At 41.4% G+C, this 14,752-nt stretch overlaps 1 protein-coding gene across 1 annotated transcript in view; it reads right to left on the bottom strand.

The window, feature by feature from the left end:
- Positions 1-2,846: 2,846 nt before the first annotated feature.
- MCCC2 (methylcrotonyl-CoA carboxylase subunit 2) overlaps positions 2,847-14,752 on the bottom strand; it is a 37,289-nt gene continuing 25,383 nt past the window's right edge. The window contains exons 12-17 of the mRNA XM_069962826.1: positions 14,491-14,567; positions 12,162-12,228; positions 9,099-9,255; positions 8,867-8,981; positions 5,832-5,917; positions 2,847-3,053 (exon numbers count right to left, since the gene is read on the bottom strand). Coding sequence (XP_069818927.1) covers positions 2,936-3,053; positions 5,832-5,917; positions 8,867-8,981; positions 9,099-9,255; positions 12,162-12,228; positions 14,491-14,567 — 620 coding nt within the window. The 3' untranslated portion in view covers positions 2,847-2,935. The remainder of the gene's footprint in view (positions 3,054-5,831; positions 5,918-8,866; positions 8,982-9,098; positions 9,256-12,161; positions 12,229-14,490; positions 14,568-14,752) is intronic.

A 14,752-nucleotide genomic window follows, 5' to 3' on the forward strand; every position in this document is an offset into this window, starting at 1 on the left:
TCCAGAATGATCTAAAGAGTGGTCAGCTTAACAGCAGTTACTTACAAAGTCAATATTTGCCTAGAAAATGAACTTTATCCCCCAAAACACATTTCAACATCATTGCAGCTCTGCCTTAAAAGAACCATCTAACATCGTTTCAGTCATTGCTCCATTAACACAGGTGTGGGTGTTGATGAGAACAGGGCTGAAGATCAATATGTCATGATTGAGAATGCCACCACTGCACACTTTAAAAGGAGGCTGGTGCTTGGCATCATTGTTTCTCTTCTGTTAACCATGGTTATCTCTAAAGAAACATGGGCAGTCATCATTGCACTGCACAAAAATGGCCTAACAGGGAAGAGTATCGCAGCTAGAAAGATTGCACCTCAGTCAACAATCTATCGCATCATCAAGAACTTCAAGGAGAGAGGTTCCATTGTTGCCAAAAAGGCTCTAGGGCGCCCAAGAATAACTAGCAAGCGCCAGGACCGTCTCTTAAAAGTGTTTCAGCTGCGGGATCGGGCTACCAGCAGTGCAGAGCTTGTTCAGGAACGGCAGCAGGTAGGTGTGAGTGCATCTGCACGCACTGTGAGGCGGAGACTCTGGGAGCAAGGCCTGGTCTCAAGGAGGGCAGCAAAGAAGCCACTTCTCTCCAGAAAAAACATCAGGGACAGACTGATATTCTGCAAAAGGTACAGGGAGTGGACTGCTGAGGACTGAGGTAAAGTCATTATCTCTGATGAATCCCCTTTCCGATTTGGGACATCTAGAAAACAGCTTATTATTCGGAGAAGACAAGGTGAGCGCTACCACCAGTCTTGTCTCATGCCAACTGTAAAGCATCCTGAAACCATTCATGTGTGGGGTTGCTTCTTAGCCAAGGGAATCGGCTCTCTCACAGTCTTGCCTTAAAACACAGCCATGAACAAAGAATGGTACCAGAATGTCCTCCAAGAGCAACTTCTCCCAACCATCCAAGAACAGTTTGGCGATCAACAATGCCTTTTCCATCATGATGGAGCACCTTGCCATAAAGCAAAGTTGATAACTAAATGGCTCGGGGAACAAAACATAGAGATTTTGGGTCCATGAACTGGAAACTCCCCAGATCTTAATCCCATTGAGAACTTGTGGTCAATCATCAAGAGATGGGTGGACAAACAAAAACCAACAAATTCTGACAAAATGCAAGCATTGATTGTGTAAGAATGGACTGCTATCAGTCAGGATTTGGTCCAGAAGTTGATTGAGAGCAGCCAGGGAGAATTGCAGAGGTCCTGAAGAAGAAGGGTCAACACTGCAAATATTGACTTGCTGCATTAACTCATTCTAACTGTAAATATAAGCTTTTGTTACTCATAATATGATTGCAATTATATTTCTGTATGTCATAAAAACATCTGACAAACTCACATAAAAACCAGAGGGCAGCAGATCATGTGAAAATATAATATTTGTGTCATTCTCAAAACTTTTGGCCATGACTATGTATGTATGTGTATGTATATATATATATATATATATATACTCTTATTTAATCTATAGAATTTTAAGTGTTTTGCATTTGATTTAAATATAAATTATTGTATGCATGCATCATTTCATCATCATATTCAAAACTCCAGTGGATTAAAATATCCTGGTTTACATCCATAAACTTAGAACCTGTACACATCTAGCATTGCCTAAAGCTGATAGGTGGATGCCATTATATGCAGCCTAGGAATTGCTCTGGTACATGGTACCTTCAATAATACATGATTGTAGAGTACCAGGACAGGAGAGATGTAAGCTATTGCTGATGATCTGTCAAACCCTGATATATGTCAAGTGAATGCATTTCTTAGCTGAGAGCAGATTTAGCTATGTGAGGGTATGTGCATACTATGGAATCCGCACGGATCACCTGCGGTGGTTTCCACAGCTCGTCCCCGTGCATTTCTGCCCTTGCAATAGAGTCCATTCTATGGTCGGGAGGATTCCGCCGTCCGTCAAAAGAATGAACATCCTTTAGATGTATCTCAGTTCTGATTGCAATAAGAAACAAAACAGGATAAAGACAGAAGAGGAAAAAATTGCAAGGAACTATGTTTGGTATTACATGTAGTTTTACTACCAAAAGCAGCTATTTTTGGTATATCAGTACAATGATGACAAGTAAAGGCTAGGTTGCCTTCTTTTGTCTCAGGGGCATTGGTGGAATCTGTGATGTTGGTTCCTGTCAATATTTCTGAGTAGTTTGTAGGGGGACATTTTATTACCTATAGTAATTATTGATCTGTCAGCGGACATACCGACCAGTAATGATATATGATACTTCAGTGGGATGCTCTACAGAGGTGACTGAGCATGTTATAGAATTATGCCATATAAGAAGTGTACCAACTGTACATCCTGCATGTGCAATGGATCTCTGCAGCTGCTGCAAATCGCAACCCGGTTCACTCATCTCTAATTCCTAGCTATCAAAGGGTTGAAAAGTGAACTATACAGTGACAAGACACGTAAGATTACCATCAGACAAACATTCCTTGCCTCATTTGCCCATACACCTGGCAAGCATGCATGTGATCTTATTGGGGGGGGGGGAGGAGTAAGCCGCTTCCAGACATCCTTGGCGGCGGCTGGACTTTAGAGAGATAAAAAGGTCCGGGTAGGTTGAAAATCAACACACCAGGATACCCCCTCCTCCAACAATGAAGAGTTGGGTCACCCCTTTAAATGGTTGGCCAGTCCCACTGAAACAGACAGGTTTGACCAATATTTATGTAATGTGTATGACCACCAAGTAATTTCCTTTTAGCTGTTTCCAAAAGGCACCAATGACTAATAATTATCATAAAAATGGAACTGACAGTGAGTGTTGTATAAAAAGTTTTATTTTACAGGAACAGAACACATTAGAAAGATCACATTGTTTCTGTAGTGAACACAATACATCTGGAGTCAATCACATTCTAAAAACTCCAAACTGAGTCTTCTGCGTTGGTGCATTCAAAGCTGCACTGAGACTCAGTCCTAGAACAAGTCTGGTGTCAGCAGGATCGATAATCCCATCATCCCACAACCTGTAGACACACAAAATGAAGAGAAAAGATTGATAATCATTATCAAGACTATACCGATGCAACTCTAAATACTCAAACAATTTCATAATAATGCGGCCTCATAGAACCTCATATGTATAGAAAATATACCAATAATGAAATAATAATAAAAAAAGAAGTTTCCATTTATCCTACAATTTTATTTACTGTAGTTAGAACACATAGGCACCTGTACTGTATTTCATTTGTTGGGAGGACTGATTTTTTGTTTTGCAGCATAGCAAAAGAATTCAAAGACTGATAAAATATTAGTTATTTCATGATCATGACTGAATACTGAATACTAAATCTTGTGCCCCGCACTGCATGGACCCAGACACCCTTTGAAATAGAAATGTAAGTGGGCGAAATTGATCAATGAGCCAATGTAAAGAAATGTAGGCAGAGTGATAAATGCTACAGGAGGCCCCTAATGACTCTCATAAATACAGGCCGTTCAATGAACGTCTGCTTCTAATCTGATTTATAATTACAAGACATGCAAACACTGTGCCAACACATTGAGCAAGAGATAGAAAGAAAAGTGCTAAAACAAGCATTCTGTTATCTTCTATCGGTTTTGGTGTGCTACCATAAATAATTCTACCCACCACTCCAAAAAGTAGTCAGAGAGTCAAAATAGTATTCCTTGAAGACACAGCTCTCACTGGAATGGATGTCTTAAGCACAAGTGAAAAAATACTGATTGCTGTACCGACTGCAGTATTATTAAGAAGAATGAAATCTATTAGATCATGAGGAACTTGCATGAGGCAACCTAACATATACATTATACAAGGCAGATTAACTAGTAAATCAATATAAAGTACACTAGATGTATGTAAAGTAATATCTATAATTACAATTCAAAGTAAGTGGGGAACTAAATACTGGTGGTGGTACCTTACCCTTGTAAGTGCACCAAATTGGCCGCCTGCTCACTCCTCTAGCAATACCCCCCCCCCTTCCTTAATGAATATTCGGCCAGACCTCAATAATAATAAAACAAATAATAAAGACAATAGAGTGTTAAGGTAAAGGTAGCGTATTCCTCATTGTAGCTTCCTCCATTAGGATCTATCAGCAGGTTATGATAACCTGCTGATGCATTCCCTTTAATGTGTACCTGTCATTAAAAAATTTTTTGACATGCCACAGAGAGTGTTCAGACTGGAGCCAATCAGAATAAGCATTGGGGAGACAAACATGCTGCCGTGCGCTCGTCTTCCCACTCTCTGCCTATCCGACCTGGATAGCCCCGTAGACCTGCATTGGGAGTCCATCCAGACGTTTATGGTCTGGTCACAGGATAGGCTATAAATGTATCATAACCTGGTGCCTCACTTCTAGTCCCATGTTCAAGTCAATGCCACATATTGAAGGAGACTAAATGTAGAGGTAATGTGCAGTTCTCTTCATTTAAATCTATGACATTGAATCCCTTTAAATCAGGCATGTAATGTTTCTGTGTATATGCTATAAAACTAAAATGGGAAACAAATATACATAAAGTGTCAATCTGATGTTAACCTCTCATCTGATCTTTAGGTTAGGTGTAGAGAGAGGCAACTGTATGCTAGGTGGTACAATTCCCAGGGTTACCATACAACACCAAGTGGGATATACAGTACAGACCAAAAGTTTGGACACACCTTCTCATTCAAAGAGTTTTCTGTATTTTCATGACTATGAAAATTGTAGATTGTAGCAGCATGCTATTCCATCCGGTTTGCATTTAGTTGGACTATCATTTATTTTTCAACAGGACAAGGACCCCAAACACACCTCCAGGCTGTGTAAGGGCTATTTGACCAAGGAGAAGAGTGATGGGGTGCTACACCAGGTGACCTGGCCTCCACAGTCACCAGGCCTGAACCCAATCAAGATGGTTTGGGGTGAGCTGGACCACAGAGTGACGGCAAAAGGGCCAACAAGTGCTAAGCATCTCTGGGAACTCCTTTAAGACTGTTTGAAGACCATTTTAGTTGACAACCTCTTGAAGCTCATCAAGAGAATGCCAAGAGTGCAAAGCAGTAATCAAAGCAAAAGGCAACTACTTTGAAGAACCTAGAATATAAGACATATTTGCAGTTATTTCACACTTTTTTTTGTTAAGTATACTGTATAATTCCACATGTTAATTCATAGTTTTGATGCCTTCAGTGTGAATCTACAATTTTCATAGTCATGAAAATACAGAAAACTTTTGGTCTGTATTGTACATAGGGGTCCTATTCTAATTAACAGGATCAGCGTATAACACTCATTTGTGTCATACATTTGACCTTGGCAACTGTATCACAAAGCATGCAGACATGTATCTTAAGATTGAGCAGTAGGGTAACATAGGACTGACACTTCACATTTAAGATGAAATTTAAATGGGGTAATCCAGATTTATAAAAAGCATGTCTACTTTCTTGCAAAAACAGCACCACCCCTGCCCCCAAGTTGTTTGTGGTATTGCAATTCAGCTCCATTCACTTTAATGGAACTTTGCTGCAAAACCACATCCAAACTGAGGACAGGGAAGGTACTGCGTCTGGAAGGAAATAGCCATGTTTTTCTAAACCTGAACAACCCATTTAAAGATAATTGATTTTATTAGAATGTAAGCATTACTCTTTGAAATTTAGTGACAGTGGCATACATTTTTCCAGAGAACAAAAAAAAACAAAAATGGGCTGATGCTTAGTATTGCTGGGACTGTAAATTTGTGTTAGTGTACTAAGCAATATCAGTGTCTACACATCATCTCACCTTGCACTGGAGTAGTATGGGTTCCCTTCCTCCTCAAATCGCTTGATTATTGGAGCATTAAGGGCAGCTTCTTCCTCTGCTGAAAACTGGCATCATAACAGAAAGTAATGAATCAAAGTGATGCATTTTATATCACAAACATAATTTTGATGTCATACAGAACATGGCCCCCGGGCAAACAATTACAAGTAGACTATTCACCATTAGCTATAATCTCACATAATGACTTTAATGTTCAGTCTAATATCATATTACTGTCACAGGCTGACAAAGCAACAACCGAGTTTAGATACTGATAGATAAAAGTCTAATTATAATGTTCTTTATATTTATACCAGAACTTCCATGCTTCCATTATGCTGTTCTTCAAAGGCGTAACACTGCTTCCACACTAACACATCCGTATTACAGTAGAAGGGGTATTTTAAATAGTTTTTTATTACTGTAATGTGCTCAGACTGGGGGGGAAACGTATACTTAAAAAGCTCACTCGTCGGCAAATCTCTGAATCCTAGAACACTCAGGCCCCATATACACAAGAAAAATCCTAAGCCTAGAAGCTACCTGCAAACGGAATAACTAAAAATCAGTGACAAAATGAAGGCTGCAGAATCAACATTCTTAACTTAAAATAACCACTAACATTTTTTTCCATTTCAGGGTGTCCTTAACCAAACCTGTTGACCTGGTGACCTGTTCAACCAAATCTCTCATTTCATTCATAAGACAACAATATGAGCTAATGAATATTAGTTTTTAATGGCTTAGACAAACTTAGGCCACAACATTACAGTAAATTTTCAACATAGATCCCTAATGGTCCGTTTACACGAAGCGATAATTTGCCCAATTGATTGTTTAACGATTTTGAAGCAACAATTTGGTTTTTATAACGATCAGCGTTTAGAAGAATAAATCGTTAGAAAAACCGTTAGAAAGATTGTTATTGCAATTGTTTTTAAGATCACTTAAGCCCATCTCACACATAGGGTGAATCTTTTAAAGACTGTTTACACCAGGGCTTCTCAATTCCAGTCCTCAGACCTCACCAACAGGTCATGTTTTGAGGATTTCCCATACAAAGAACACCTGTGCTAACACCTGATGCACTGAGTATAATTATATCACCTGTGAAATACTAAGGAAATCCTCAAAACATGACCTGTTGGTGAGGCCTGAGGGCTGGTATTGAAAAGCACTGGTTTACACGAAGCGATCTGTGAATTTTTAGCGAATGACCAACGACGATTTGAGAACATGTTGAAAGACCAAGATGAATGATTTCTCGCTTGATCGTTCGCTGTGTTTACACGAGTTTATTATCACTCAAATGTGATCGTTATTGTGAAAATTCGAACGATTATTGTTCCGTGTAAACGCACCATAAGTAGTAACCATGAGTACTGTAATTGCACCTATGTCCATTGCAAACAGGTGTATAAAGCCAGTCTTGTTAGACACACATTAGTATTTGCAAGGGTTGTGCTAAAGTTACCATCGCCACTAGTCGCTTTGTGCAATTTCTGAGCTTCTGGAGCTGTTGCACTCATATGTGAAGTGATATACAAATGAGTAATAATGCCCTCCTCTGCTGCATTACTGATGCCCTCCTCTGCTGCATTACTGATGCCCTCCTCTGCTGCATTACTCACTACAGATTTCCAAACTTACAATACATTTTCATTACAGATCCCTAAAAATACCTCATTCTAGTTTCAAGCATCTTCTTCCATTACTACACGCTAATGACTCACACTACCGGTACAAGAGAGCCCACTTCAAGAGAACGGACACATATGTCTAGTGCAATAATACAATGTACTACAGAGAACTTATTTCTATTGTCTGCACATGGCCTATACTCCGGAACCTTTTTTTACCCCAATTAGTAGTGCATGATACGTAGGGATACTTGTCATGAATGAACCGATATGACCAGCAAAATAATGATGGAGATTCAAGTGTGTGCAGAATTTTCCATTGAGAATAAGCGGCCCTAAGTCTGTTGTTTAAGTCTTCCAAGACCCCATTGGCTTAGCAGTAGGCTGTATCCATGTTTTCTAGGTATCCATGGGGGAATCAAATGCTGAGCGTCAAGGTTCAGAGAACGTTGCAGAACCTGAACAGTTTGACAGGTCCACTGAACACTAGCAGTGATCTACTGCCATTTTATATACTTACTATTATATGGCATTCATAAGGAGACTCATGGAACAGAGTCCATATTTGTAAGCCAAGTACCATTACATCACGGTATCCTAAGGTTATCATCCGTACCATTTTTGCCTGCTGGATGGACAGTGTAATAATTTCCATCTCTATATATCTGTAAATAAGCTAATAGACTGTATGTAAACGGTCATTATTACTGTGACAGAAGCTGTATAATAATCATCAGTAATGGGATATTTTTTGCCTATTTCCCTTCCCCTCCATAAGGTCACATGACCCAACTAAAGAGAGTTCCTTTACCGTTCCAGGGGAGTTCCTTTACCGTTCCAGCAGGCCTTTGCCCCAGTACACAAAGCAAGATCCTTGAAGATATGGTGGCACGGAAAAGCATGAGTGACCTCAACCATATCAAATTAACTGGAACGCTGACTGTAAGCCAGAGATACATCCCACATCAGTGTCAGACCTCACAAATTCTCATTTGGCTGAATGGGAAAAAAAACTCCCACATGCACGTTAAAATCTTTTGGAAAGCCATCTCAGAGGAGCGAAGGTCATTACAGCCACAACTCCATATTAATGAACATGGTTTTGGAATGAGATGTTCAACAAGCTCATATAGGTGTGATGGTCAGGAGTCCACATACTTTGGCCATATAGTATAGAATCCACATAGGTTTCTCAAATCTGCCACTTATGTGATATGGATGACAACCCTACAGAAGTGTTAGCTCATTTTCTGCAACTGGGCACAGACAGAAGCGCTCTTATTATGTAGAATACTATTGTTAGTGGACTCACATCAGTTTTAAGTAACACAAGAAAATCAGCTATTGTACAAAAGAAAACATTGAGCTTCTTACCGATTTTCCCTCCCTTTCTTTCTGATCTTTAGCAATAGTTGCTAATACAGTAGCAGCTTGTTCCCCACCCATCACTGATATACGAGCATTAGGCCACATATAAAGGAACCTGGGACTGAAAGAAGAAGACACAACATTGTTTTAGCTTCCTAAAGTGTAATGGTAAAGGTGGCAGTGAGTTGGTCAGGCTGCCTCTTCTAGCCAATCAAAATGTATAGTTGGAAACACTAACCTGTAAGCTCTACCACACATCCCATAATTCCCGGCACCATAGGAGCCTCCAATAATTACAGTAATTTTGGGAACACTGGCACAGGCCACAGCAGTTACCATTTTAGCGCCATCCTTGGCTATACCTCCTGCTTCATACTCTCGACCAACCATGAAACCTGAAACAACAAGTATAGCAATAGAAGAAAAATATTGGTTTTGTGCAGGAACGGACCTAATTAGCAGTTACTGTTAGTCTACAGAAGGGGTCTGTGGTGAGAAAACCCCTTTAAGGCTATGTTCCCACACAGTGTTTTGCAACCAAAACCAGGAGTGAATTGAAAACACAGAAAGCCTATGTTCACACACTGTTGAAATTGAGTGAATGGCCGCCATTTAATGGCAAACTGCAGTTATTTTAAAACAACGGACGTTGTTTTGAAATAACATCTATTATTTGCCAATAAATGGCGTCCATTCACTCAATTTCAACAGTGTGTGAACTTAGGCTTTCTGTGTTTTCAATCCACTCCTGGTTTTGGTTGCAAAATGGTGACCAAAAATAGTGTGTGAACATAGCCTAAGAAGAAATGAAGAAAATTGTAATCAGTGTGGAAAACTGAGTGCAATATTAAAAGTGTATTTTCATATGCCTGTGTGCATGAAGCTTCAGGTTCACTATCCTCTTATTACACCAGATAGGGTCTCAGCTGTACTGACAATCCCATCAATGAGAAGTTTCATTTCAATAGACTTGAAGACACTGGTCTATTACGTCAGAAATTCCTCAGTATATTGTTTTAATTAGCCCAAAATATAGTCGGGAGGGACAGCTGTCATCTACAAAGGGTTTTATTCATCAACCACAAGATGATGCAAGCCAGTGCATCTACCAGAAAAAAGTAATATGCTGTAAGGTTACTGACGACAAGACCAATGTAAATGAATAGATTGCTAAAGTATATGTCAGCACTATATAAACCAGTGAGCTACAGCTGTGTTTTTAGGCCACGCTCCAGCAGAACCATACCACAATGCCTTTTTTAATGGGACCGAGACCCAGTGTTATTCAAACTTTCAACATGTCTGAATGACATGTCAAAAGTTATTATAGATAACAGTGATGCTTAAAGGGAACCTGTTACCCCCCTGTGCCGGGGTGACAGGCTCCCGACCCCCCGCTACAGCCCCCTATACTCACTTGATCCCGCCGGGTCCCGCTTCTGGATCCGGTCGGGTCACAGAGATATCAGCCGCTGCAGTCCGGCGCGCGCGCTGAGAGATGAGTCCAACGCTCATAGAGAGTGACGGATTTAACAGAATGCGTCATTTTCTATGAGCGTTGGACTCACCTCTCAGCGCGCGCGCGCCGGGCTGCAGCGGCTGATATCTCTGTGACCTGACCGGATCCAGAAGCGGGACCCGGCGGGATCAGGTGAGTATAGGGGGCTGTAGCGGGGGGTCGGGAGCCTGTCATCCCCGGCACGGGGGGTGACAGGTTCCCTTTAAAATTAGATATGAATTAAAATGAGAGAGTAATGCTGTGTTACGATGTGCTGGAGTCTGAACCCGAACCATCCGCAATGATCACCGCTGTCTGCCCGCTCCGTGCAGCGGGCGGATCCAGCGGGAGGAACGCCTGGAAAACTGGGATACAGCCATAGCCATATGCTGTATCCCAGTTTTCCAGGCGGTCCTCCCGCTGTATCCGCCCGCTGCACGGAGCTGGCAGACAGCGGTAATCCGATGCCAAGCGTTCGGGTTCAGCCGAACCTGAACCTCGGCGGGTTCGGACCATCCCTAGTTTGGAGCATGTTACCATGCAGACCTTTAAGTTTACAGGTGGTGTAATTACTTTTGCCGTTTTAAGACATATCTTGCATCTTATATCGTATTTTATGCCATGAAGAGGCCATAGTACAGTGTGGGACTGCCCCGGTATGAGGCCACCGTAACGTGGTGGGGTAGTTTACACATTTTCAAATGGTAACGAAGAGCCTCATTATTTTTGTGGAAGTTTTTTTTGGCAGTTGGGGGGGGCTGATTTTCATGTCTGTAGTGGGTCTGTATCTTGCCATTGCGGTGAGTTGTTGCATTTTTCTGTGTTTTTGTGTGTTTGCAACTTCAGCCATAGCAACGTGCTCCTGCCTAGTGTGAATGGTGTTCTAGGAGAGCTGACCAAATTTGCCTTTTTGTTCTTAAGTTTACAGAGCAGCTGTAGACAAGGTGGCCCACATTTACTATGCTTGCTATGCTAGATTTTGGCACCGCATGTGTCAAAGTAGTGTCGCATTAAATAAGCAACACATTTATTATGTTTGCGGACTTGTGAATGCCCCTTAAGATACATTTTGGGGCATAGCTGACAAATTTAATAAGGAACATGCGTCCGAACAGTAAATCCATGCACAAACGTAGTTGTCCCGCAAAGCAAAGTTAGTAAAAGTTTTTTTTTAACCCCGCCCTCCCCAATATATCTATTAATTTCCTGGTTTCCTCTCTGAACTGTGATCCTGCGGTTTCTATGCAACCTTTCACATACTTTGCCACAACCCCCCCTAGCATCCTGATTCCACAATATTAATAGGACCACATTGCATGGAATAAAAAGTAATCAAAAGATCATAGCACAAAAAATTAGCCTTCGATCATCGCTATAGATGGAAACAAAAATTATGGGGGTCAGAATGGAGTAAGTTTAAGACATGTACTGATGTAAAATCCTTTTACTAACTGAAATGGGGTAGGCCCACCGATAGCACCCAATAAACAGACATATACAGGGATTGGTGAAGTCAGGAGTGGTGTCATTAGATCTTGTTATAGTCGGCTCAGTGAGAATGCCTATTGGTCTGGTGTGGTAAATCTTAGGAGGTCTCAACAGGCAAGAGACTTTGGAGAAACTTTAGGTTTGGAAGTCAGGTATTGAGCCTGAATAGAGACTGGTACAGATGTGGCTAATAAGCTCTGCAGAATGTGTGAACACTATATAAATAAACTATTACTTGTGATAACATAGAGAATATTGAATTACTAATTAAGCTTTAGATAACCAAGAAATTGCAAGTGAATACAATATACTCACCTGTAATGTTCTGCAAGAAAAGGAGGGGAATGTTTCTTTGACAGCACAGCTGAATAAAGTGTGTTCCCTGTAAAATGAGATGAGATATTATTACAATCTATCACATTATACGGCATCATACAGTTTCAGGTAACAGCCTGTATAATAGCTGAGGTTATTACAAGCATGTATCTCACTAGTGACAGAAATGAGTTATAAAGGTAACATACAAAGCCCATAGCACAGCGCTTAACAGTAAAGTATCTATTCTCACAATCCATATTAGCTAGTACCTTACTATCCCAGCTGTGAGTTGGTGTACATATCAGCTATAACTCACCTATATGTCATGCTGTGGGAGATCACATCTCTCCCATTAAACATGAGAAAATATTGTGAGCATCGCAAAAATGAAGTGCCAAATGCAAATGCTGGACATAAGCATCCTACTGTATGCCTTGCCTGTAACTGGGATGTAAAATTCTGGGAGTTTTACACAATGGGTTAAACTAAGCTGCTCCTTCCAGTTCTAACAAACTTAATGAGAACATGCATCACTTATAAAACAGGTGCACTGCGCTTTGATAGATCTGACAGATGAAGTCGCTACTGGCAAATGAAATTTGCAGTAAAAGGGCAGGTACACAGAGGATATAAAAGTTTCAGTGGGTGTACGACACAGCTGTTCGGCGAACAAAGCAGCACAATAAGTGGGGTGACATTGTTCTCCAGTCAATAGCACATACTATTTGTCATTTAAGGGCTGGTCTTTGTACATTGTCTGCTGCGCTGTCCAGTACCCTTGAGACTTATGCCATGGCAACTGGTACGGAAAACTCTTTTTAGACACAGAACTAAAGATTGCTATTTTAAAGAGAAATGCCCAGAAGTAAGGGGTTTGGGCTGAAAAAATGCAGTTTTATATTGTATGAATTATATGTTTTGTAAAGAGAAATTACTTTTAAAGATACATTGAGACATCTCAGTGATCTAATGCCTATATGGAACCAATCAGCAGATTAGGGCATTCTAACCTACTGACAGAAACTAAAAGGGGACATGATACCTGTAATACCGCACTCAGGTGTGTCCTTTTTATGAAATAACTGTTTTTTTTAAATATACTAATTAGGCTGTTTGGTGCGCACATTGCGCTACCTTGGTGCACGAATTCAGCCACCCACCCACCCCCTTGCACACTAAGGGTGGTATTACACGGGCCGAGCAGGGCCCGATAATACCTGTAAACGAGCAGCGATCTGCTAGATCGTTGCTCGTTTACTGGGTCTATTACACGGCCCGATAATCGTTTGACAAGAGCTGCAAGGACATCGTTACCGATGTCCTTGCAGCCCTTGCTAAACTGGCATACATTACCCATCCACATTCCAGGGCTGCTCCTGCCGGCCGCTTCTCCTGCCGTCCGCTTCTCCCGGGGTCCCGTGCGCGCTCTAGCTTCACAGCGGCCTGTCAGCTGGTAGGCCGCTCAGCCAATCACAGGCCGGGACCGTCGCGGCCTGCGATTGGCTGAGCAGCCTATCAGCTGACAGGCCTCTGTTAAGCTAGAGCGCGCGCGGGACCTTGGGAGAAGCGGACGGCAGGAGCAGCCCTGGAATGTGGATGGGTAATGTATATCGTTAGTCGCCGGCCACGCACCGCTATTACACACAGCGGTGCGCGGTCGGCGCCCGACGAAAATAGGGTCTAACCTATATCAAAGATCAGCCGATGATCGTTGTCATCGGCTGATCGTTGCATTTATTACACGGAGCGATAATTGGCCGAATCGGGCCAATTCGGCCGCTTATCGTTCCGTTTAATAGTACCCTAAGGAAATCATGTAGATAACCTGCCGCTGATTAAGTCTTTCACACCCCCACTTGACTCTCCGCCAGTCCCATAGGTTCCATTTTATGTTCAGGCAGATTCCATTGTCCGCCCAAAGAAGTCACATGTCAATTCTTTAGGCGGACAGCTGAATCCGCCCGAGCATAGAATAGAGTCTATGGGACGGGAGGAGAGTCAAGCAGGAGCGAGCACGAAATCCGCATGATTTCCATAGTGTGCTAGGGCCCTAACAAAGCCCCATAATGAATAAAATGGTGCTTGGTTCTAGTTTACTAGGAACAGGACTATTTATATGAGTTGTGCAAGCCCATTAATAGGTGTGATTCTACTTTCTTCTTTCTTAAACTTGATTCAGTTCTCTTAGTAAATGTGAGCCTATGTGTCTGCAAACCACTTTCCGATTGTAGCTGACTGCTTCGGGTTCTACCAGCATTGCAGCCTTTGAACAGCTTATTTTTCTAAGCAGCTGTAGTAGGTCAGTATTGTACATTCTGTGCAGTACCTTTTTTGCAGATTCTGAGAAAAGAACGCCATTATTTCCAATAATACCGACTGGATAACCAAATATTCTTGCAAATCCTTTGTAATAAAGAGAATGCATTTAATAAATGTAGTTTAAACAAGAATATCACACAAAGCATATGCACAGTATGAAAATGTATTGCCCTCTACAATTATATCCCTGAGTCATATCCCTATATTAAGTTTGATGATAAGACTTATTTGATGCAATGGTATTATGTTACCAGGACAAGTGAAGTAAA

This window comes from Dendropsophus ebraccatus, chromosome 3 (genome assembly GCF_027789765.1).
Source record: "Dendropsophus ebraccatus isolate aDenEbr1 chromosome 3, aDenEbr1.pat, whole genome shotgun sequence".
In the NCBI taxonomy this organism is placed as follows: domain Eukaryota; kingdom Metazoa; phylum Chordata; class Amphibia; order Anura; family Hylidae; genus Dendropsophus; species Dendropsophus ebraccatus.